Genomic DNA, 24,385 nt, shown 5'->3' with positions numbered 1-24,385 from the left:
CAGTTTCCGTGTGGCCAGCAGTAACAGCCTGGTTGAACAGACCCTGATCCACCATGATGCCTGGTCACAGGCCGGGCCGCGGGGGCGTTGACCCCTGAAACCCTCTCCATGTATACTACAGGTATTATCAAGAAAGCGCTTGGAAAGTTCACTATTTTTTTCACTGGGTGTTCTGCATATTGCGATATCTATCACCTGTTGACTGTGATTCTATTGTATTATATATATATATATATATATATATATATATATATATATATATATATATATATATATATATATATATATATATATAGTGTGTGTGTACTCACCTAATTATAGTTGCAGGGGTCGATACATAGCTCCTGGCCCCGGCTGTTCACTGGTTGCCACTAGGTCTCTCCCTGATCCGTGAGCTTTATCGTAGCTTTTCTTAAAGCTATGTATCGATCCTGTATCCACTACCTCACTTTCCAGACTATTCCGCTTCTTGACAACTCTTTGACGGAAGAAATACTTCCTAATATCCCTGTGACTCATCTTGAGTCTTCAACTTCCAATTGTGGCCCCTTCCTTGTTGCTCTATCCCATCTCTGGAACTTTCTCTCTGTCCACCTTGTCGATTCTTCTTAGTATTTTACATTGCTATCATGTCCTCCCTATCCCTCCTGTCCTCCAGTGTCGTCAGGTCGATTCCCCTTAACTTCTCGTCGTAGGACATGACCCTAAGCTGCGGGACTAGTCATTAGTCTCGCTGCAAACCTTTGCACCTTCTCTAATTTCCTGATGTGCTTGGCCAGGTGTGGGTTCCAAACTGGTGCTCCATACTCGTGTGTGTGTGTGTGTGTGTGTGTGTGTGTGTACTCACCTAGTTGTACTCACCTAGTTGAGGTTGCGGGGGTCGAGTCCGAGCTCCTGGCCCCGCCTCTTCACTGATCGCTACTAGGTCACTCTCCCTGAGCCGTGAGCTTTATCGTACCTCTGCTTAAAGCTATGTATGGATCCTGCCTCCACTACATCGCTTCCCAAACTATTCCACTTACTGACTACTCTGTGGCTGAAGAAATACTTCCTAACATCCCTGTGATTCATCTGTGTCTTTAGCTTCCAACTGTGTCCCCTTGTTACTGTGTCCAATCTCTGGAACATCCTGTTTTTGTCCACCTTGTCAATTCCTCTCAGTATTTTGTATGTCGTTATCATGTCCCCCCTATCTCTCCTGTCCTCCAGTGTCGTCAGGTTGATTTCCCTTAACCTCTCCTCGTAGGACATACCTCTTAGCTCTGGGACTAGTCTTGTTGCAAACCTTTGCACTTTCTCTAGTTTCTTTACGTGCTTGGCTAGGTGTGGGTTCCAAACTGGTGCCGCATACTCCAATATGGGCCTAACGTATACGGTGTACAGGGTCCTGAACGATTCCTTATTAAGATGTCGGAATGCTGTTCTGAGGTTTGCTAGGCGCCCATATGCTGCAGCAGTTATTTGGTTGATGTGCGCTTCAGGAGATGTGCCTGGTGTTATACTCACCCCAAGATCTTTTTCCTTGAGTGAGGTTTGTAGTCTCTGACCCCCTAGACTGTACTCCGTCTGCGGCCTTCTTTGCCCTTCCCCAATCTTCATGACTTTGCACTTGGTGGGATTGAACTCCAGGAGCCAATTGCTGGACCAGTTCTGCAGCCTGTCCAGATCCCTTTGTAGTTCTGCCTGGTCTTCGATCGAGTGTATTCTTCTCATCAACTTCACGTCATCTGCAAACAGGGACACCTCAGAGTCTATTCCTTCCGTCATGTCGTTCACAAATACCAGAAACAGCACTGGTCCTAGGACTGACCCCTGCGGGACCCCGCTGGTCACAGGTGCCCACTCTGACACCTCGCCACGTACCATGACTCGCTGCTGTCTTCCTGACAAGTATTCCCTGATCCATTGTAGTGCCTTCCCTGTTATCCCTGCTTGGTCCTCCAGTTTTTGCACCAATCTCTTGTGTGGAACTGTGTCAAACGCCTTCTTGCAGTCCAAGAAAATGCAATCCACCCACCCCTCTCTCTCTTGTCTTACTGCTGTCACCATGTCATAGAACTCCAGTAGGTTTGTGACACAGGATTTCCCGTCCCTGAAACCATGCTGGCTGCTGTTGATGAGATCATTCCTTTCTAGGTGTTCCACCACTCTTCTCCTGATAATCTTCTCCATGATTTTGCATACTATACATGTCAGTGACACTGGTCTGTAGTTTAATGCTTCATGTCTGTCTCCTTTTTTAAAGATTGGGACTACATTTGCTGTCTTCCATGCCTCAGGCAATCTCCCTGTTTCGATAGATGTATTGAATATTGTTGTTAGGGGTACACATAGCGCCTCTGCTCCCTCTCTCAATACCCATGGGGAGATGTTATCTGGCCCCATTGCCTTTGAGGTATCTAGCTCACTCAGAAGCCTCTTCACTTCTTCCTCGGTTGTGTGCACTGTGTCCAGCACTTGGTGGTGTGCCCCACCTCTCCGTCTTTCTGGAGTCCCTTCTGTCTCCTCTGTGAACACTTCTTTGAATCTCTTGTTGAGTTCTTCACATACTTCCCGGTCATTTCCTGTTGTCTCTCCTCCTTCCTTCCTTAGCCTGATTACCTGGTCCTTGACTGTTGTTTTCCTCCTGATGTGGCTGTACAACAGTTTCGGGTCAGATTTGGCTTTCGCTGCTATGTCATTTTCATATTGTCTTTGGGCCTCCCTTCTTATCTGTGCAGTGTGTGTGTGTGTGTGTGTGTGTGTGTGTGTGTGTGTGTGTGTGTGTGTGTGTGTATGTGTGTATGTGTGTGTGTGTGTGTATGTGTGTGCGTGTGCGTGCGTGTGCGTGCGTGCGTGTGCGTGCGTGTGCGCGCGTGTGTGCGCGTGTGTGCGCGTGTGTGCGTGTGTGCGTGTGTGCGCGTGTACTCACCTAGTTGAGGTTGCAGGGGTCGAGTCCGAGCTCCTGGCCCCTCCTCTTCACTGGTCGCTACTAGGTCACTCTCCCTGAACCGTGAGCTTTGTCATACCTCTGCTTAAAGCTATGTATGGATCCTGCTTCCACTACATCGCTTCCCACACTATTCCACTTCCTGACTACTCTGTGGCTGAAGAAATACTTCCTAACATCCCTGTGATTCATCTGTGTCTTCAACTTCCAACTGTGTTCCCTTGTTGCTGTGTCCCATCTCTGGAACATCCTGTCTTTGTCCACCTTGTCAATTCCTCTCAGTATTTTGTATATCGTTATCATGTCCCCCCTATCTCTCTTGTCCTCCAGTGTCGTCAGGTTGATTTCCCTTAACCTCTCCTCGTAGGACATACCTCTTAGCTCTGGGATTAGTCTTGTTGCAAACCTTTGCACTTTCTCTAGTTTCTTTACGTGCTTGGCTAGGTGTGGGTTCCAAACTGGTTCCGCATACTTCAATATGGGCCTAACGTACACGGTGTACAGGGTCCTGAACGATTCCTTATTAAGATGTCGGAATGCTGTTCTGAGGTTTGCTACGCGTCCGTATGCTGCAGAAGTTATTTGGTTGATGTGCGCTTCAGGAGATGTGCCTGGTGTTATACTCACCCCAAGATCTTTTTCTTTGAGCGAGGTTTGTAGTCTCTGGCCCCCTAGATTGTACTCCGTCTGCGGTCTTCTTTGCCCTTCCCCAATCTTCATGACTTTGCACTTGGTGGGGTTGAACTCCGGGAGCCAATTGCTGGACCAGGTCTGCAGCCTGTCCAGATCCCTTTGTAGTTCTGCCTGGTCTTCGATCGAATGAATTCTTCTCATCAACTTCACGTCATCTGCAAACAGGGACACTTCGGAGTCTATTCCTTCCGTCATGTCGTTCACAAATACTAGAAATAGCACTGGTCCTAGGACTGACCCCTGTGAGACCCCGCTAGTCACAGGTGCCCACTCTGACACCTCGCAACATATCATGACTCGCTGCTGTCTTCCTGACAAGTATTCCCTGTTATCCCTGCTTGGTCTTCCAGTTTTTGCACTAATCTCTTGTGTGGAGCTGTGTCAAACGCCTTCTTGCAGTCCAAGAAAATGCAATCCACCCACCCCTCTCTCTTTTGTCTTACTGCTGTCACCATATCATAGAACTCCAGTAGGTTTGTTACACAGGATTTCCCGTTCCTGAAACCATGTTGACTGCTGTTGATGAGATCATTCCTTTCTAGGTGTTCCACCACTCTTCTCCTGATAATCTTCTCCATGACTTTGCATACTATACATGTCAGTGACACTGGTCCGTAGTTTAGTGCTTCATGTCTGTCTCCTTTTTTTAAAGATTGGGACTACATTTGCTGTCTTCCATGCCTCAGGCAATCTCCCTGTTTCGATAGATGTATTGAATATTGTTGTTAGGGGCACACATAGCGCCTCTGTTCCCTCTCTCAGGACCCATGGAGAGATGTTATCCGGCCCCATTGCATTTGAGGTATCTAGCTCACTCAGAAGTCTCTTCACTTCTTCCTCGGTTGTGTGTACTGTGTCCAGCACTTGGTGGTGTGCCCCACCTCTCAGTCTTTCTGGAGCCTCTTCTGTCTCCTCTGTGAACACTTCTTTGAATCTCTTGTTGGGTTCCTCAAATACTTCACGGTCATTTCTTGTTGTCTCTCCTCCTTCCTTCCTTAGCCTGATTACCTGGTCCTTGACTGCTGTTTTCCTCCTGATGTAGCTGTATAACAGCTTCGGGTCAGATTTGGCTTTCGCTGCTATGTCGTTTTCATATTGTCGTTGGGCCTCCCTTCTTATCTGTGCATATTCATTTCTGGCTCTACGACTGCTCTCCTTATTCTCCTGGGTCCTTTGCCTTCTATATTTTTTCCATTCCCTAGCACACTTGGTTTTTGCCTTCCTGCACCTTTGGGTGAACCATGAGCTCATCCTGGCTTTTTCATTATTCCTGTTACCCTTGGGTACAAACCTCTCCTCAGCCTCCTTGCACATTGTTGCTACATATTCCATCATCTCATTAACTGGCTTCCCTGCCAGTTCTCTGTCCCACTGAACCCCGTTCAGAAAGTTCCTCATTCCCGTGTAGTCCCCTTTCTTGTAGTTTGGCTTCATTCGTCCTGGCCTTCCTGCTTCCCCCTCTACTTGTAGCTCTACTGTGTATTCGAAGTTTAAAACCACATGATCGCTGGCCCCAAGGGGTCTTTCACATATGTCCTCAATATCTGCACTACTCAAGGTGAATCCTAGGTCCAGTCTTGCTGGTTCATCCTCTCCTCTCTCTCTTGTAGTGTCCCTTACGTGTGGGCACATGAAGTTTTCCAGTACCACTTTCATCATCTTAGCCCTCATGTATCTTGGCCCCCATGTGGCTCCAAGTTCTCCCAATCGATCTCCTTATGGTTAAAGTCACCCATGATCAGGAGCTTTGCCCTGCATGCATGAGCTCTTCTGGCCACTGCAGCCAGTGTGTCAACCATCGCTCTATTGCCCTCGTCATACTCTTGCCTTGGCCTCCTGCTGTTCTGTGGTGGGTTATACATCACTGTGTGTGTGTGTGTGTGTGTGTGTGTGTGTGTGTACTCACCTAATTGTGGTTGCAGGGGTCGAGACTCAGCTCCTGGCCCCGCCTCTTCACTGATCGCTACTGGATCCTCTCTCTCTCTGCTTCCTGAGCTTTGTCATACATCTTCTTAAAACTATGTATGGTTCCTGCCTCCACTACTTCACTTGCTAGGCTATTCCACTTGCTGACAACTCTATGACTGAAGAAATACTGTGTGTGTGTGTGTGTGTGTGTGTGTGTGTGTGTGTGTGTGTGTGTGTGTGTGTGTGTGTGTGTGTGTGTGTGTGTGTGTGTGTGTGTGTGTGTGTGTGTGTTATAATATCTATGATTGTCAGGTAATATATATCTCACGTGACAGAGATCAAGCAAGTTCAGATTAGTGATCAGAGCATCAAAGTTAGATTAAAACGAGCAATTAGTTTCTGAACTGAACAAAAAATAATTTTGTTGGTGAACTGTTTTGAAGGGATTTTGTTTGTTACTGAACGGTTTTGAAGGGACTTGAGCTAGATCTTCCCACAGCCATGATGGTGGGATTTACGGTCACAGTGATGCCCATGCTAACCTTCCTAGAGTATAGAAATATACCTAGTTGGATGAATCTTCGCAGACCAGCATTGTACAGTGGTTAGAGCACTGGCCTACTATTTTACAAGGCCTGACTTGCCGAGGATTCGAATTCTGACAGTTCCGTGAGTTATTACAATCGTTTTACAATGATTTCACCAGTCACTGATAAAGGCTAAGAGCTTCAAGACTAATCTGAGAGCCTCAAGGCTGGTCTCATATCTTCAAGACTTGTACTCACCTATTTGTGGTTGCAGGGGTCCATTCACAGCTCCTGGCCCAGATGGTGTAAGAGTTACTATGTTGGTCTAGGATGGAAGTGATGTGATGATATGGACAAGATGTAAATAAAAAGATGCTTATGCACTGATCAAGCCATACGTGTCTTTTACCTATGCTGGTCTAATAGAAAAATTAGCAAACTAAAACAATGCAGAGCACTTTGCGGACAGTGGCCCGGTGGCCCGGTGGCCTGGTGGCTAAAGCTCCCGCTTCACACACGGAGGGCCCGGGTTCGATTCCCGGCGGGTGGAAACATTTCGACACGTTTCCTTACACCTGTTGTCCTGTTCACCTAGCAGCAAATAGGTACCTGGGTGTTAGTCGACTGGTGTGGGTCGCATCCTGGGGGACAAGATTAAGGACCCCAATGGAAATAAGTTAGACAGTCCTCGATGACGCACTGACTTTCTTGGGTTATCCTAGGTGGCTAACCCTCCGGGGTTAAAAATCCGAACGAAATCTTATCTTATCTAGTAAGGCTGGTCTCTCACATCTTTGGCCGGAAATAATTGCAAAAACTGACGTTCCTTAGTTTTAAACATTTAAAAAATCAATTAAGAAAGTGAGTGAATGTTATAGTAATGGAAAGAGAAGACCGACGCATGCGCAGGAAAGCAAGATTAGTACTAGTGGAGTGTAAAGATTAGAGGAGTTGCAGTTCTGGAGACGGCCAGCAAGAAAACGCACATTACCATGGTGCTCACGGTAGGAACTATCATAATTTTTTAAACTAATTTTGTGATTTGCTCTCCTACACGAATAACCACTGCCTATCGTAGTTTAGCCTACCAGCCGACACTCAGCGCTAATGCCATAATACACTTCAAGGTTTTGTTGTATTTGTCTTTGTGTATATCGTGTTGCAGGATATGGTGAGAGACATAGTAAACACAGAGTCAGGCAACATAAACAAGTTGACAACAACACTTCTACAACCAGCTGCAACTGTGCAAAATATTACCAAGTTAAAGTGCATAGTATACATAAATTTCTATCTTAGCTATAAATATATACATTAAAATATTTAATTAAGTTAATTTCATACAATAATTCTGTAAAAAAAAAGTTGCTTTGATTCATCATTCCATCGACACCATGCCTAACCCTTCTAGGGTAGGGTAGGTGCCTGAGCCCGAGCCTTTAGCTCATAAGACTGTCATTCCCATTTGCCCCCTTGGGGCGGGGATGGCAGACCGGAGAGGCCTAGCTTGTGGCTAGGCCTGGGGACAGTTGGTCCCAAAGATGAGGAGGTACTTGTGCCTCCTCCCATGGGAAACTTAGGTCTCAGACACTCCCTAAAGAGGGAGCCAAGGCCGGGCCACCACTTGGAAAAGGCCGAGCCGGGAGAATACCGGCGAATCTTTAATAATAATAATTCATCATTCAGTGCCTAGTCTAGCAAATATGTGGAATATATTTTGGAGTATTAAGATCTACGTCCCTCCTTATATTTATTTGCCCTTTCTATGCATACTTTAGTTCACAGATGGGAATTATTATAAAAAAAAATTGACTATATTTAGCAGAAATACTATGTTATCATGAGTATATCACAAGACATAAACCTACTTGAGTGGCGTCCTCCTCGGAATAACACTGACACTAGACAGTCTACTTGAGTGGCGTCCTCCTCGGAATAACACTGACACTAGACAGTCTACTTGAGTGGTGTCTTCCTCGGAATAACACAGACACTAGACAGTCTACTTGAGTGGCGTCTTCCTCGGAATAACACAGACACTAGACAGTCTACTTGAGTGGCGTCCTCCTCGGAATAACACTGACATTAGACAATCTACCTGACTGGCGTCCTCCTCGGAATAACAGACACTAGACTATCTACTTGAGTGGCGTCCTCCTCGGAATAACACTGACATTAGACAATCTACCTGACTGGCGTCCTCCTCGGAATAACAGACACTAGACTATCTACTTGAGTGGCGTCCTCCTCGGAATAACATTGACACTAGACAATCTACTTGAGTGGTGTCTTCCTCGGAATAACACAGACACTAGACAGTCTACTTGAGTGGTGTCTTCCTCGGAATAACACAGACACTAGACAGTCTACTTGAGTGGCGTCCTCCTCGGAATAACACTGACATTAGACAATCTACCTGACTGGCGTCCTCCTCGGAATAACAGACACTAGACTATCTACTTGAGTGGCGTCCTCCTCGGAATAACATTGACACTAGACAATCTACTTGAGTGGCGTCCTCTTCGGAATAACACTGACACTAGACAATCTAACAATCTATGGAGTGGCGTCTTCCTCGGAATAACACTGACATTAGACAATCTACTTGAGTGGCGTCCTCCTCGGAATAACAGACACTAGACTATCTACTTGAGTGGTGTCCTCCTCGGAATAACAGACACTAGACAATCTACTTGAGTGGCGTCCTCCTCGGAATAACACTGACATTAGACAATCTACCTGACTGGCGTCCTCCTCGGAATAACATTGACACTAGACAATCTAACAATCTATGGAGTGGCGTCTTCCTCGGAATAACACTGACACTAGACATTCTACCTGAATGGCGTCCTCCTCGGAATAACACTGACACTAGACAATCTACTTGAGTGGCGTCCTCTTCGGAATAACACTGACACTAGACAATCTAACAATCTATGGAGTGGCGTCTTCCTCGGAATAACACTGACACTAGACATTCTACCTGAATGGCGTCCTCCTCGGAATAACACTGACACTAGACAATCTACTTGAGTGGCGTCCTCCTCGGAATAACACTGACACTAGACATTCTACCTGAATGGCGTCCTCCTCGGAATAACACTGACACTAGACAATCTACTTGAGTGGCGTCCTCTTCGGAATAACACTGACACTAGACAATCTAACAATCTATGGAGTGGCGTCTTCCTCGGAATAACACTGACACTAGACATTCTACCTGAATGGCGTCCTCCTCGGAATAACACTGACACTAGACAATCTACTTGAGTGGCGTCCTCCTCGGAATAACACTGACACTAGACATTCTACCTGAATGGCGTCCTCCTCGGAATAACACTGACACTAGACAATCTACTTGAGTGGCGTCCTCTTCGGAATAACACTGACACTAGACAATCTAACAATCTATGGAGTGGCGTCTTCCTCGGAATAACACTGACACTAGACATTCTACCTGAATGGCGTCCTCCTCGGAATAACACTGACACTAGACAATCTACTTGAGTGGCGTCCTCCTCGGAATAACACTGACACTAGACAATCTACCGAGTGGCGTCCTTAGACAATCTACCGAGTGGTGTCCTCCTCAGAATAACACTGACACTAGACAGTCTACTTGAGTGGCGTCCTCCTCGGAATAACACTGACACTAGACAATCTACTTGAGTGGCGTCCTCCTCGGAATAACACTGACACTAGACAATCTACCGAGTGGCGTCCTTAGACAATCTACCGAGTGGTGTCCTCCTCAGAATAACACTGACACTAGACAGTCTACTTGAGTGGCGTCCTCCTCGGAATAACACTGACACTAGACAGTCTACTTGAGTGGCGTCCTCCTCAGAATAACACTCACACTAGACAGTCTACTTGAGTGGCGTCCTCCTCGGAATAACACTGACACTAGACAGTCTACTTGAGTGGCGTCCTCCTCAGAATAACACTCACACTAGACAGTCTACTTGAGTGGCGTCCTCCTCAGAATAACACTCACACTAGACAGTCTACTTGAGTGGCGTCCTCCTCAGAATAACACTGACACTAGACAGTCTACTTGAGTGGCGTCCTCCTCGGAATAACACTGACACCAGACAATCTCATACATGAAAATAGCGTAGACTGTATGTATATATTTATCATGAATTGTCTTTCAGGGGATATACATTCATAATTTGCTTTAATTCTTATTTTAGGGATTAAAGTATGAAGTTTTTTTTTTCTTTTTTTTTTCTTTTATTCGCCGGTATTCTCCCGGCCCAGGTCTTTTTCCAAGTAGTGGTGACCCGGCCTTGGCTCCCTATCTGGGGAGTATCTCGAGACCTAAGTCTCCCATGGGAGGAGGTACAAGTACCCCCTTATCTTTGAAACCAACTGTCCCCAGGCCTAGCCACAGTCCCCGCCCTCACGGGGCTCGTAGGGAGAAGCTAGGCCTCTGGTCTGCCACCTGCCCCGCCCCAAAGGGGGTCGTGGGGATGGCAGTCTTATATGAGCTGCAGGTGGTAGCATACTCAGGCTGTTGTTGTATACCCCACCAAGACAGCCCAGTGGAGAGAGATACGCCTCTCAAAACTTGGGTCTCAGGTTCGAATCCTGAGCTTGGCACTTAAAATTTCTCAAGGGATGACAAGTAAAGTTTATGTTCAGCCTTAATTACCCTCGTGTAGTCAATGGTCATTAATCCCAATTAACCAACCAATTTAGAACACCTTGCATCAACAACTCTATCCAGAAACACCCCCAGAAGTAAAATATTACAATCTAATCACACAGTAAAGAAATGTGTGAGGAAAGTTCATATACTTGTATTAGAAAAAAGCTTCTTGATACAATACCTCATGAAAAGCCTAATGCATACATAACAAGAAGTGGGTAATAAAAAAATGCATACTACTACAACTGAAGATGTATTTTTTTGGCACGCGAAAAAAGTGTGATCAGCCATTAAACGAATAATGTTGTCATGATTCATATAAGGTTACTAGTGGGGATCCCACGAAGCTCAGAACTAGCTACGTTTATGTTCTAAATTTATATAAATGATTTGCCAGAACGATAAATAAGTGTATAAATAAAGAAATGCAAGTCACAGTAACTTGACTGATATTATGAATATATCTGTAGATGATGCAAAATTCTATAAATAACTGTAAGCCCATTAAGCTACGTAATTTGGATAGCCTGAACAAATGGAAAGAGACGTGGATGATGGAGTTTTACGTTGAAAAGTTATATGTGAAGGGACTGGGAAAAAAGTGCTACCAAAAATAAATAGAAAAAGCGAAAAAAATGATCACGAAGAATGTAGACTGTGATACATGGAAAAATAATATCAGAGAAAGCCACATAAAAGCTGTAGCGTAACACAAAAGGTGGTGAAAGGATGCTACAAAACATTTCTTCACAAGCTAGTGGTGGATTATCGGACACATTCAGGAGCAAGTAGTGTGGTATAAACAATGAAAACTATCAAAACATATGATAAACAAAACAACGAGGATGGATGACATACAGAGTAAATAGTGAGCAGATTAACCAGAAACGAATGTGCAAGGGTGAGGAGAGAGGCTGAGCAATAATTTGAGAATGGCTTAAACTGCTTCATGACCACATCAGAAGAAAGACGACAGTAAACGATCAGGTAATTCGATTGAAAAAGATATGAGAGCTCTCACAAAATGATACAGACGTCTTTAAAGTGTTGAATAAACGATTTAAAGAGGTCTTCACAACGGAAACTGGCAATCCAGAAAGCCTAGGGAAGAGTATATGACAGGTACTGGACACCATATACACAAGAGAGAAGACATTAACAAAACAGAATCTTTGGTGACATCTGGGAAAGTGTCACCATAGATTCTGCAAGAGGGAGCAGAAACATTATCCAAACCACTAGTTAAGATCTACAAGAAGTCGAGGGACACAGGACAGTTGCTAAAGGTCTGGAAGGAGACGAACAGGAAGCGTTGAACTACAGACCAGATTCACTGACAGCAATATCTTGTAAGATAATGGAGAAGATAATCAGGAGAGTGGCTAGCGGAATTGAATCTAACGATACTAGAGAACAACCGGGGGAGACATGATAACATACAAAATACTCAAGAGGAATTGATAGGGTAGACAGGGATAGGCTGCTTGAGGCGAAAAACTGGTACTCGGCGGCAAAGCTGGAAGTTGAAGACGCAGATAAGCCACGAAGATTTCAGGAAGTATTTGTTTTAGTTTCAAGGTGGTCGGGAAGTGGAATGACCTCAGCGAAGAAGTGGAGGCAGATACCATGCATAGTTTCAAGATCAAGTAAGACAGGGCTCATTAGGCTAAGAGAGTTATTTGGTCAGCGGCAAGTAGAGAGGCAAGGCCAGGAGCTAGAAAGCGACCCTTTCGACTACATATTGATAAGTACACACAGCAATTATAATCCAGAGGAGCGCTAAACCCGTAGGGTTATACTGCGCCTGTGGGGGGATGGAAGGTATTCAGGGAACTGGAGCACAGATCCAATTCCCTAGATCAAAAGCCCCTCACCAGCGTCAAGGAACCTCCCTGGAGGGGGACAGACACAGCAAGATAAATAAATCAGGATTGCCCTCGACCGAGCCAAGATTTCACTTACACTCAGCTGCCCTGAGATAATACTAACATTCCCACATGCACGCCTTATATACATACTCCACGTACAAACACCCGTCCCAACACACCCTCTTTAATATGCTTGGTATACCACACAAAACCAGCGTCAGGGTATCTCCCCCGGGGGACAATCCTCTTAGTAACTTCTGGTCATGCTGATAAATATGCCTCACGAACTATTCAAGAGAACCTGTCCGAGTCATTAACAAGGCTCTACTCAAGCTAAGTCTTACAATGGAAGCATCATTTTTTTATAATAAGCACGAATCATTAGCTGGACAGACACCTAAAGTCAGTACCTGACCAGCTGGGCTGTGATTCCTAATTCAGTTTGCGTGCGGCCAGCAGTAACAGCCTGGTTGATCTTTCCCTGATCCACCACGTAGCGTGGTCATGGACCGGGCAGTGAGGACGTTGACCCTCGGAACACCTTCCAGGCATTAGCAACTACTTTCCTGAGACGGAGTGTGATACGCAGGTTTGTGTAGCAGCCAGGATGTCTCCAGGTCCCCGTTAACCAGTTCTTCCAGAGTTTGTCGACAGGAATACCATAAAATAACACTCCTTTCTACCACTTTCTATTTGAATAACTCACAGCACAGCAGATTTCAGGCATCTCAGAACCTTCAAACAAACACTGTTTTGCTGCACTTGAAGAGAGGTTAACACTACTACATTATTGACAAAAAATGGCCGACCCTCATCCTGTCACGTCACTTGCAAACACTTCGTAAAATTCCACAAATTATTCTCGTGGCAGTGTCCTGTATTGTGTTCATTTTTTTTTTGTATGGTGCTGCTGATGCGTATGCTTGATAGCAATACTGAATCTGACTATGGCTGTATGTACTGCAGAAATGAAGAAGAATTTTGTAATGTGCTTTTTGGGATATTCTAATTAGTACCTTGAAGATTGTAAGCCTCGGTTGAGTGACATCTTGGATGTGGTGTTTGCAGGTTAGGTGCTCACTCAAAATACATTCCTTTGTATTTGTTTACACTTTAATGTTTGATGGGACTGTTTCTTATGATTATAGTGGGCAAGTGTTGTTTGTGTTCGTTATTTGGTGAAAATTTAAATAGGTTATATCTACACTAATTTGTATATTTATTATAGTGTTCTCAGAGTAATACATCAGCATATGCTAAGATGTATATCAGATATGTATTTGTTATATCGGCAAGAAATGTGAAAAAAACCTTGGTTTTAGAAGTTCCATGGTGTATACCGATGTATATTTGGATGTCAGACGTGTACCTGCCTTGTTTGAGTACTGTATTGTCTTGATGTCATGTTATTCTTGTTTTCCCAGGTGGACGCGTATCTTAGGCTAATATCACACATATCGACATAACATTAAAACACTGATACATTCAGCCTCCTCTTCATGTAGTCTACAAATGCATTAATGCATTAAACATTAGTAATGTTTAAATAAATTCCCCATAGTTGTAACTCTTGACTAGTGTATTCCGTATATTGTAGCTCTAGACTAGTGTATTCCGTATATTGTAGCTCTAGACTAGTGTATTCCGTATATTGTAGCTCTAGACTGGTGTATTCCTTATATTGTAACACTAAGACGTGTAGTCCCTATATTGTAGCTCTAGACTAGTGTATTCCCTGTACTCTAGCTCGACTAGTGTATTCCTTATAGTTGTAGTTATAGACCTGTATTATCTATATTGTAGCTCTAGTGTATTCCTATAGCTGTAGGTCTAGACTTGTGTATTCCTTATAGCTGTAGCTCTAGACTAGTGTACTTCCTATACTGTAACTCGGCTAATGTATTCCCTATAGTTGTATCTTTAGATTGTTGTATTATCTATATTGTACCCCTACACTAGTGTATTCCTCTATTATTATTATTATTATTATTATAAAAAAGAAGTGTATTCCTATAGCTTTAGGTCTAGACTTGTGTTTTCCCTGTAGCTGTAGTTCTAGATTAGTGTACTCCCCATATTGTAGCTCGACTAGTGTATTCCCAATAGTTGTAGCTCTTGACTAGTGTATTCCCTATAGTTGCAGTTTTAGGCTAGGATATTCCCTATAGTCATAGCTTTCGACTAGTATGTTCCTAAGCTGTAGTTCGAGACAATTGTGTTCATCTATAATGTATTCATTATAGATGTAGTTCTAGACATGTGCATCTCCCTCTCCTCGCCGTCCCAATTTCAACTAACCACCACTCTTCTTCGTTCACAGGTGGTCTGGATATGTATTGTCCTGATATCAATAACATTAGCAGCAGCGTCTGACATCATCCCCTCAGTCAACAATGTGACAGCACACAAAGTCACTAGGATTAAAAGATGTCCTCGGGATGCCTTCATGCCTTACTATGCCAACAGCAACCCATGGTGCTACCCACTCCCTGACTTGTGCTACAATCCCTGTATGAACCTGACACCATACTATACATCGTTTGCATCTGCGCCTCTTACTCCACCAGGGCCAACCAATACCCCCTCCACTTGGTTCGTTAACATTCCTCCAGTTGCATACCACTATCCCAGCGCCTTTTGGCCCACCAATCCCCCAGTTACACGTAATCACCCCAACACCATTTGGCCCACCATTCCCCCAGTTACACGTAATCACCCCAACACCATTTGGCCCACCATTCCTCCAATTACACACCACTATCCCACCACCATTTGGCCCACTGTTCCACCACTTACACGCCCCTATCCTACCCCAACTTGGCCCACTGTTCCCCCAATTACACGTTCCTATCCTACTGCAACATGGCCTACATATCCCCCAATAACACATCCCCCTCCCACCGCAATACGACCCCCAAAGCCTACCGACCCAACACGACCAGTTTTTTATCCAACATTACCACGCACCAAACCTCCATACATACCAATACAACCCACTAATTATCCAAAGCCAATACGACCAACATACGCTCCAGAAAGGCCTACAAAGCCATTGACCAGGGCTCCATATACTCCAAAACCACCAACAAGACCGGTAAATCCTACAGTAATGTGGACTAGGCCACTGTATACTAAACCATTACCAACAAAACCTAGAAAGATAAAACCAACCTACAGATCACAGTGGTCGACAAATCGGACATCAAACTCAGTTTTCAGCACCAACGTCAAGCGAGGGTAAGCTAAACGTATGACCATGAATGAAAGTTAAATTTAATAGAATGGAAGTATTATATATTCGAGAAATATTACCAACTTTTCACGTAATCACTGACTGAAACCAGGTATATTCATGATGTTTTTAGTGTGGTTATATGCGAGAAAAGGTTTAGGACTTCTGGTTAGTAGAAATTTAAAGCCAGGACAACAGTGCAAAAGTTTTCGCAATAAAACCAGTAAGATTCTTGAAGAAGTTAAGTTTATTTATGTGGCTCGTGTCCTGGTTGGCAAAGCTCTCGCTTCACACATTGAGTGTCCACGTTCGATTCCCGGCAAGGGAGGATACATTGGGCGTGTTTCTTTACACCTGCTGTCCATGTTCACCCATCAGTACAATGGGTATCTGGGTGTTAGTTGACTGGTGTGGGTCGCATCCCGGGACAAAATTGACCTAATTTTCCAGAAATGCTCTGCATAACAAGGGGCTTTCTATATAGTAGTATGTCATTGATGTCAGCTAGGAGTGTATACCTTGTACATATACTTGTTGAAAATAAATATTATTATTATTATTATTATTATTATTTATTATAGGTACAGGTACACATAAATGTATACCTAAATTATCATACATAGCAGCACATGTGTAGATTACTTAGGATAACCAAAAAAAAGTCAGTGACTTATTTCCATACATATCCTATATATCTTGGGTAAGGCCTCGTTTAGATTGCACTGTTCAGGCCTGGTCTCCATATTACAGAGGGGACACAAATGCACTGAAAAATATACAGGGAAGGATGACCACCTTCAGGAAACCTTTCCTACGAGGATAGACGAGACTGAAATTTGCACTCTTGAAATAAGTAGAATTAAAGGAGATATGACTGAAGCGTACAAATAGAAAACATGAATAAATAAAAGGGTAATAAATAAAGCTTTGAAAATATGAAATGAAAACAGGACTCGCAACACTGGATTCAAGTTGAAGAAATTTAGATTTAAGAATGATATAGGGAAGCACTGGTTTGGCAATAGAGTTGTAGATGAATGGCACAAGCTCTCAGGTAGCGTCATTGGGTTGCTTTAAATATTGATCTGACGGGTGTGTGAGTTAGACCTGTCTAGCATGGACCATTAGACTTAATACACTGTTCCTTCATTCTTATGACAAGTTCACACATGTACAACTATCAATAGATGAGTTAATGAAGTTGCTACTATAACTAATACTGCTAATGGTGTCGGCGGCAGTGCTGCTGCTGCAGCTGCTGTAACAGTATATTTTTTACAAGGGAATGTGGAGGCAGGTAATGCTAGCGCAGAGTATCTTACCCTTAAAATGTATAGAATAATAATGTTGATGTCCTGTTTACGTTAGACAAAACTGTTTACACTTGAATTTTACAGGCTAAGCAAACTGTTATTCTATCTCGGCTGTTCTTTCCCAGCTCATTTGCATGCTGAGTAAGCTGTTATTCTACCTCAGTTATCTTCCTTCAGCTCATTGACAATCTAAGTTAGCTGTTATTCTGCCTCAGCTGTTATCCTACCACAACTCAGTTACAGACAAAGTTTACTGTTACGATATTTCAGCTCATTTTAGAACCCAGTCCTTTTTAGGGTCAGCTACCATCCCTAATGCATTTCTTAATGTAAGTCCATTTATACATTACATTACTTTATTGGGGTTTGAAATCTGCAATATAAAAAACATATGTTGTCCCTTGTAAACGTGACGTGCAGCGAGTTAAGTCTGCTTGGTGTATTTAGTCTTGTCTCCTGACACCTCACTTGTTTACTGAGAAGTCCGGGAACACTGAGGGTTGTCTTGTTTAACACCAGCTGCAAGAGTTTACTAAACAAATTTCCTCCCCTCATTTTCCCAGCTGCTGCCTAGGTTATCCTCCCTCCTGCTGGCCTTGCTGCCTGGGTTATCCTCCCTCCTGCTGGCCTTGCTGCCTGGGTTATCCTCCATCCTGCTGGCCTTGCTGCCTGGGTTATCCTCCATCCTGCTGACCTTGCTGCCTGGGTTATCCTCCATCCTGCTGACCTTACTGCCTAGGTTATCCTCCCTCCTACTGCCTAGGTTATCCTTCCTCTTGTTGCCTAAGTTATCCTCCCTCCTGCTGCCTAGGTTATCCTCCCTCCTACTGCCTAGGTTATCCTTCATCCTGTTGCCTAAGTTATCCTCCCTCCTGCTGCCTAGGTTATCCTCCCTCCTACTGCCTAGGTTATCCTCCCTCCTGCTGCCTAGGTTATCCTCCCTCCTACTGCCTAGGTTATTCTTCATCCTGTTGCCTAAGTTATCCTCCCTCCTGCTGCCTAGGTTATCCTCCCTCCTGTTGCCTAAGTTATCCTCCCTCCTGCTGCCTAGGTTATCCTCCCTCCTACTGCCTAGGTTATCCTTCATCCTGTTGTTTAAGTTATCCTCCCTCCTGTTGCCTAAGTTATCCTCCTTCCTGCTGCCTAGGTTATCCTCCCTCCTGTTGCCTAAGTTATCCTCCCTCCTGCTGCCTAGGTTATCGTCCCTCCTGTTGCCTAAGTTATCCTTCCTCCTGCTGCCTAGGTTATCCTCCCTCCTGCTGCCTAAATTATCCTCCCTCCTGTTGCCTAAGTTATCCTCCCTCCTGCTGCCTAGGTTATCCTCCCTCCTGTTGCCTAAGTTATCCTCCCTCCTGCTGCCTAGGTTATCCTCCCTCCTGCTGCCTAAGTTTTCCTCCCTCCTGCTGCCTAAGTTATCCTCCCTCCTGCTGCCTAGGTTATCCTCCCTCCTGTTGCCTAGGTTATCCTCCCTCCTGTTGCCTAGGTTATCCTTCCTCCTGTTGCCTAAGGTATCCTCCGTCCTGCTGCCTAGATTATTCTCAATGAGAAATTATCTCTCAGAAAGCTAATGTGTGTAATTATGATAGTTGCGTGAGAGACCTATGATAAATTTCCTTACGTTTACTACAGTGGTTATTGATTCTCACGTTTATTAACTGCACTCTGAATGAGGGTGTTGATGTTGCAGTTCAGTCATCAGAATTATGATGTCAGCACACTTTAGCAAGATTGAAAATGTCTTCGTACCTCGGTGGGAGACGGCCGGTGTGTTAATTATTTTTTATTCCTACACGATATAAATATTCCTCAAATTGTGAAAAATATTTTATAGTCTTCATTTCATTATTATTATTTTTTATGAGATTGGAAAGACAGTAAAGTGTAACTCGTACTGTTAAAACATGTTATTATTTATCTCCATTACTAATCTATAAGTACCAGCAAAAACAAGCCTATCATCTGTAATTTAAAGAAAGTTTGAATATAGTTTTGGAGAGATGTATACAATGATTTCCGTAAACATAAGAATTTTTTTCTTTCCCAGATGCAACAAAATATGTTTGGGAAAAGAGAAGATATATAACTGCTGCAAAGATTGTAAGTATTATCTAAGTATATATTTTGTCTGATTTATGACAACCTACCGATTGTATTAATTAAGATCAGTGATGATACCAACACGTGCTTCACCGTACCTGGAATAAACTAGATGATATTGAAGAATTTTGTGAAGTATTGCTGTAATAATCTCTGTATTTATATATATTTATATATATATATATATATATATATATATATATATATATATATATATATATATATATATATATATATATATATATATATATATATATATATATATATATATATATATATATATATATATATATATATATATATGTATGTATATTATATATATATATATATATATGTATATTATATATATATATATATATATATATATATATATATATGTTGTTAGGTAAGACACATATGCAACAGTTAGACAACTAACTGTTGCATATGTGTCTTACCTAACAACCTGTCGGTATTGTATACCATTTTGATGTTCATCATATATATATATATATATATATATATATATATATATATATATATATATATATATATATATATATATATATATATATATATATATATATGTCGTGCCGAATAGGCAGAACTTACGATCTTGGCTTAAATAGCAACGCTCACCTTGCCATGTAGGACAAGTGAAAATTTGTGTATGCAATAATTTCGCCAAAATCATTCTGAACCTAACGAAAAAAAAATATATTTCACTGTTTGTTTAGTATTAAATGATTGTAAACAAATCAAAAATATATTTAGTTGGGTTAGGCTAAAATAAATTGCGCTTGTTATAATAAGGTTAGGTAAGTTTTCTAAGTTCCTTTTGGTGCAAAATTATAAATTTTTACATCAACATTAATGAAAAAATATTTCTTTAAACGTATAAGAGAAAATTTTAGAAAGGACTTAATTTTAAATGAGTTCTTGCTAATTGACCAGTTTTACATATTCGGCACGACATATATATATATATATATATATATATATATATATATATATATATATATATATATATATATATATATATATATATATATATATATATATATATATATATAGTGGTGTACATAAGCCTAATGTCTATATACCTCATATCTTAGTATAGCGTTTTCAGCTAAATATAATATAATATATGTAACAATACAGATGTCAGTATACATTAAGGTGTCACTTTAGCCTTGTATGGTGACGTCATTATAAATTGTATCACTGTACATGTCTTCACAACCATGTATGACCTGCAGCGGCCTTACTACCACCAGCTGCTGATACCAGCGAGTGTCCAAGCCAGGTAACCCCGTGTCCAGGTTACTCAGAGGTCAACTTCTCCCCTCACAAGGTCAGTAAACACTTGTCCAGGTCACTCAGAGGTCACCACCTCCCCTCACAAGGTCAGTAAACACTTGTCCAGGTCACTCAGAGGTCACCACCTCCCCTCACAAGGTTAGTAAACACTTGTCCAGGTCACTCAGAGGTCACCACCTCCCTTCACAAGGTCAGTAAACACTTGTCCAGGTCACTCAGAAGTCACTACCTTCCCTCACCAAGTGAAGCGAACAGTATAACAGTTATGTGACATTTAGATTTAGTAGCTTTATGGATTTAAATAACCGCATAGCGTGTTGCCTAAAATTTGACTTTATGATACGGTAATTAGTTGTTAGTGGATAGCTGAGGAAAAAATCCCAAGTACAAATTCCATAGGCAAGGTCATAGTAAATTAGAAAGTAGACAGTTACTAGTGTAAAGTGAGAGACATATCGAATATTGGAGAGTAACTACAGTTTTTGATACTTGAATGAAGTGAACATTAGCTTGTATGTTAATAATGTGCCTAGTAATAGCCGTTGCCAATATCTGCAAATATGTAGGCCTTATATTAATTGCGAATTATTATTATGTGACCAAATTACCTACAGGAGGTTTACAGGGTATTGCCTGAATATATTACCTGCAAGTAATTTGGGTGAGGTAAGTGGGACTTACACCAGGTCGCCGAACTGTCACTCCCTCGATGCCCACTCCCTGCCACTCACAAAAACCTAGACCAGACATTAAATTAATATTATAATATTAAAATCAGCTACTCTGGTAAATTAAAGTTGTGTGGACTGTATATGATTAGCCCCTCAGGGAAGGTTCCTTGATGTTGGTGAGGGGCTCTTGATTTAGGGAATTGGATCTGTGTTCCAGTTCCCCGAATTAAGCCTGTCTTCTACATCCCCCCCAGGCGCTGTATAATCCTACGGGTTTAGCGCTTCCCCTTTATAATAATAATAATGTATATGATTAGGCTTCCTGGGTACACGGAATACTATAATTAATATTTATAAATTATTAGTGTTATTAGAAAGGAAATTCGTATTACTACTTAACATTTAATTACTGGATCATAATTATTTTTTGGTAACACACCTTAACGCTACCTCTACAGCTAAGATTTACGATGGCCAACGGAAAAACTAATCTACATTATGGGTAACCGTCACTTAGCTAAAGTGTGTTGCTGGGAAGGATTGGAGTTCCCTATTTTTCCGTCCTTGTTGCCGAATTGTAAGAGTTTTCCTCGCTATTTATCCCAGTTCTTCAGCAGGAACGTGTCAGCAATTTCTAAATTACGGATTGAAGCCGATATACACCAATTGACCTTCGAGAACGCCAGATTACATTGCACAGTTCAGTCCAGTGTTCACACATTAAGTTCAATATGGCGTTCCTTCCCGGCGTCACTCAGCAGCTATTATGTACCCCCCCCCTCACTCGAAATTTCTCGAAAGGGTCAAATCACCATCATATTTTATTACACAATTATTATATTATTCAGATTTACACATGCTGAATTTAGGAAAATCCCAAATTTTCCACATAAATAATACTATAAATTTTTAACCCTTTCGATGTGGTACATGGATGCTGGTGAAGGTGCTGGATCCAAAAAACTGAAATGTCCTCTCCTTCCTTGGATCAAGCCTGCTTATCTCCCATTCGCAGGCGAGAGCTATACGGAAAGTCGTAGTTGAAGTGTATGTTATTATCAGAAATTCTTGATATTTATGCTTTTCTTTCTGTGATCTCATATAATTTTATATTAAATTGCCTTCAAACATAATAATGTGCTAACTATGGTAAGTTTTAAGAACTTTGCATTGGAGTCTCCGAGTAATTCTACTTCAACAGTAATTTATGTTTTTTTTGTTAAAGTTTCCTGCTTTATATATATATATATATATATATATATATATATATATATATATATATATATATATATATATATATATATATATATATATATATATATATATATATATATATATATATATTGACATGGTATGTCTTTCGTAGGTTGATGATGGGTGTATCATGCGGATGGTATGTTTTGTAGATTAATTGTGGTGTGTAATACGCATGATATATTTTGTACGATGATCGTGGGTGTATGATATATATTGTATGTGTTTTGTAGGTTGACAAGCGTGGTTGTATGATAGACAGTCAGTGCTGGCAAGGTGAGCGTTGCTGCTACAACCACTGTCTTCAGGAGTTCCTCTGTACCACTCTCACACACAACAACCATCTTAACGACCATCACAAGAGCCAGCTCGGCAACCATCCTAACGACCACCACAATAACCATCTCAACAACCACAGCAGTCATCTCAGTGACCGTCACAGTAACCAGCTCAACGACCACAACAACCAGCTCGGCAACCATCTTAACGACCACCATAACAGCCAGTTCGACAACGATCTCAAGAACCACCACAGCAACCACCTAGACAACCATCTTAATGGCAACCACAACAACCAGCTAGACAACCATCTTAATGGCCACCACAACCAGCTAGACAACCATTTTAATGGCCACCACAACAACCAGCTAGACAACCATCTTAATGGCCACCACAACAACCAGCTAGACAACCATCTTAATGGCCACCACAACAACCAGCTAGACAACCATCTTAATGGCCACCACAACAACCAGCTAGACAACCATCATAATGGCCACCACAACAACCAGCTAGACAACCATCTTAATGGCCACCACAACAACCAGCAAGACAGCCATCTTAACGACCACCACAACAACCAGCTAGACAACCATCTTAACGACCACCACAACAACCAGCTCGACAACCATCTTAACGACAACCATAACAGCCAGTTCGACAATCATCTCAACAATCAGCTAGACAACCATCTAGACGACCACAGCAGCCAGCTCGACAACAATCTTAACGACCACCACCACAACCATCTTAACGACCTCCACCACAAGAACCAGCTCGACAACCACAAGCCGCACCATTACAACCAGCTCTCTAAGTCCTATAACCATCTATACACCCACTATTATAATACGTCATTCTACATAGCTTGAATCTGTTATTTAACACGAAATACAGTTGAAAATATTATATATAACGCACAAACCCGCCAGCCACAGCCAAAACTTTCAGCTAATGTGATTTGATTTACTGTAACATTTATAAATAACTATGTAACTATCGCATCCAGTGATCCAGCCTACAGTAGCTCGTTAATAAAGTGATTATTGCAGTGGGTAGTTTTTTCATCCCTTCTTGATTCCTTAAATAAATTTTTGTCGAATTTATTTGTTTTTGAGTATCGTGAATGTCTTGCCCCTGATGGATGGTCTTATGTTAGACGTCATGGAAGGAAGCTTTATTTCAGGAATGGTCTCTTAGTGCCGGTGTAAGGCACTTGATCCCAGGAACTGGAGTTAGTCTCGTTATCCTTGAATTAAACCTGATTACCTCCTGATCCGCAGGTGCTAAACCCGTATGACCCATACGGGTCATAATAATAATAATAATAAAATTATAAACTGTAGCAGACTAATTAGTTCACACTTCTGACGACTTAACCTGGAATTTTTAACCTACCTTAATGAGCAACAATAGTGAAGTTACCACAACGTTAAGTATAACAACCGCTTCTAACATTTTTTTGCTGTTGTAGAGTATATACCTAATGTATTTTATTATTAAAAGCACAGCAAATCGCTACATCACTTATACCATTTGTTACATTGTATATTTTGGAAAATAAATTTGAAAAATAAAATATTTTGATAAAAAGTTGGTAATATCATAGGAAATCAAATTTCTCAACATTCATTTCATTTATATAATGTATTTCTTTAATA

The 24,385-nt window shown here is 42.0% G+C and overlaps 1 protein-coding gene across 2 annotated transcripts; it reads left to right on the top strand.

Annotated features, from left to right (window-relative positions):
- Positions 1-7,011: 7,011 nt before the first annotated feature.
- On the top strand, positions 7,012-23,775 carry LOC128696878 (uncharacterized). Of its 2 annotated transcripts, none has more exons than XM_053788321.2 (5): positions 7,012-7,061; positions 14,900-15,816; positions 19,169-19,221; positions 20,478-20,554; positions 22,679-23,775. In XM_053788321.2, the coding sequence occupies exons 1-5, from the start codon at positions 7,050-7,052 to the stop codon at positions 23,594-23,596; spliced, it is 1,977 nt and encodes a 658-aa protein (XP_053644296.2). In that variant the 5' UTR covers positions 7,012-7,049; the 3' UTR covers positions 23,597-23,775. The 2 variants fall into 2 exon arrangements, with proteins under 2 accessions (XP_053644296.2, XP_053644288.2); XM_053788313.2 differs by having other exon boundaries at positions 20,460-20,554.
- The last annotated feature ends 610 nt before the right edge of the window (positions 23,776-24,385 follow it).

Source organism: Cherax quadricarinatus, chromosome 31, assembly GCF_038502225.1.
Source record: "Cherax quadricarinatus isolate ZL_2023a chromosome 31, ASM3850222v1, whole genome shotgun sequence".
Taxonomy (NCBI): Eukaryota; Metazoa; Arthropoda; class Malacostraca; order Decapoda; family Parastacidae; genus Cherax; species Cherax quadricarinatus.
The sequence above is the reverse complement of the archived record's forward strand: the minus strand, read 5'-3'. Positions and strand labels throughout refer to the sequence as shown.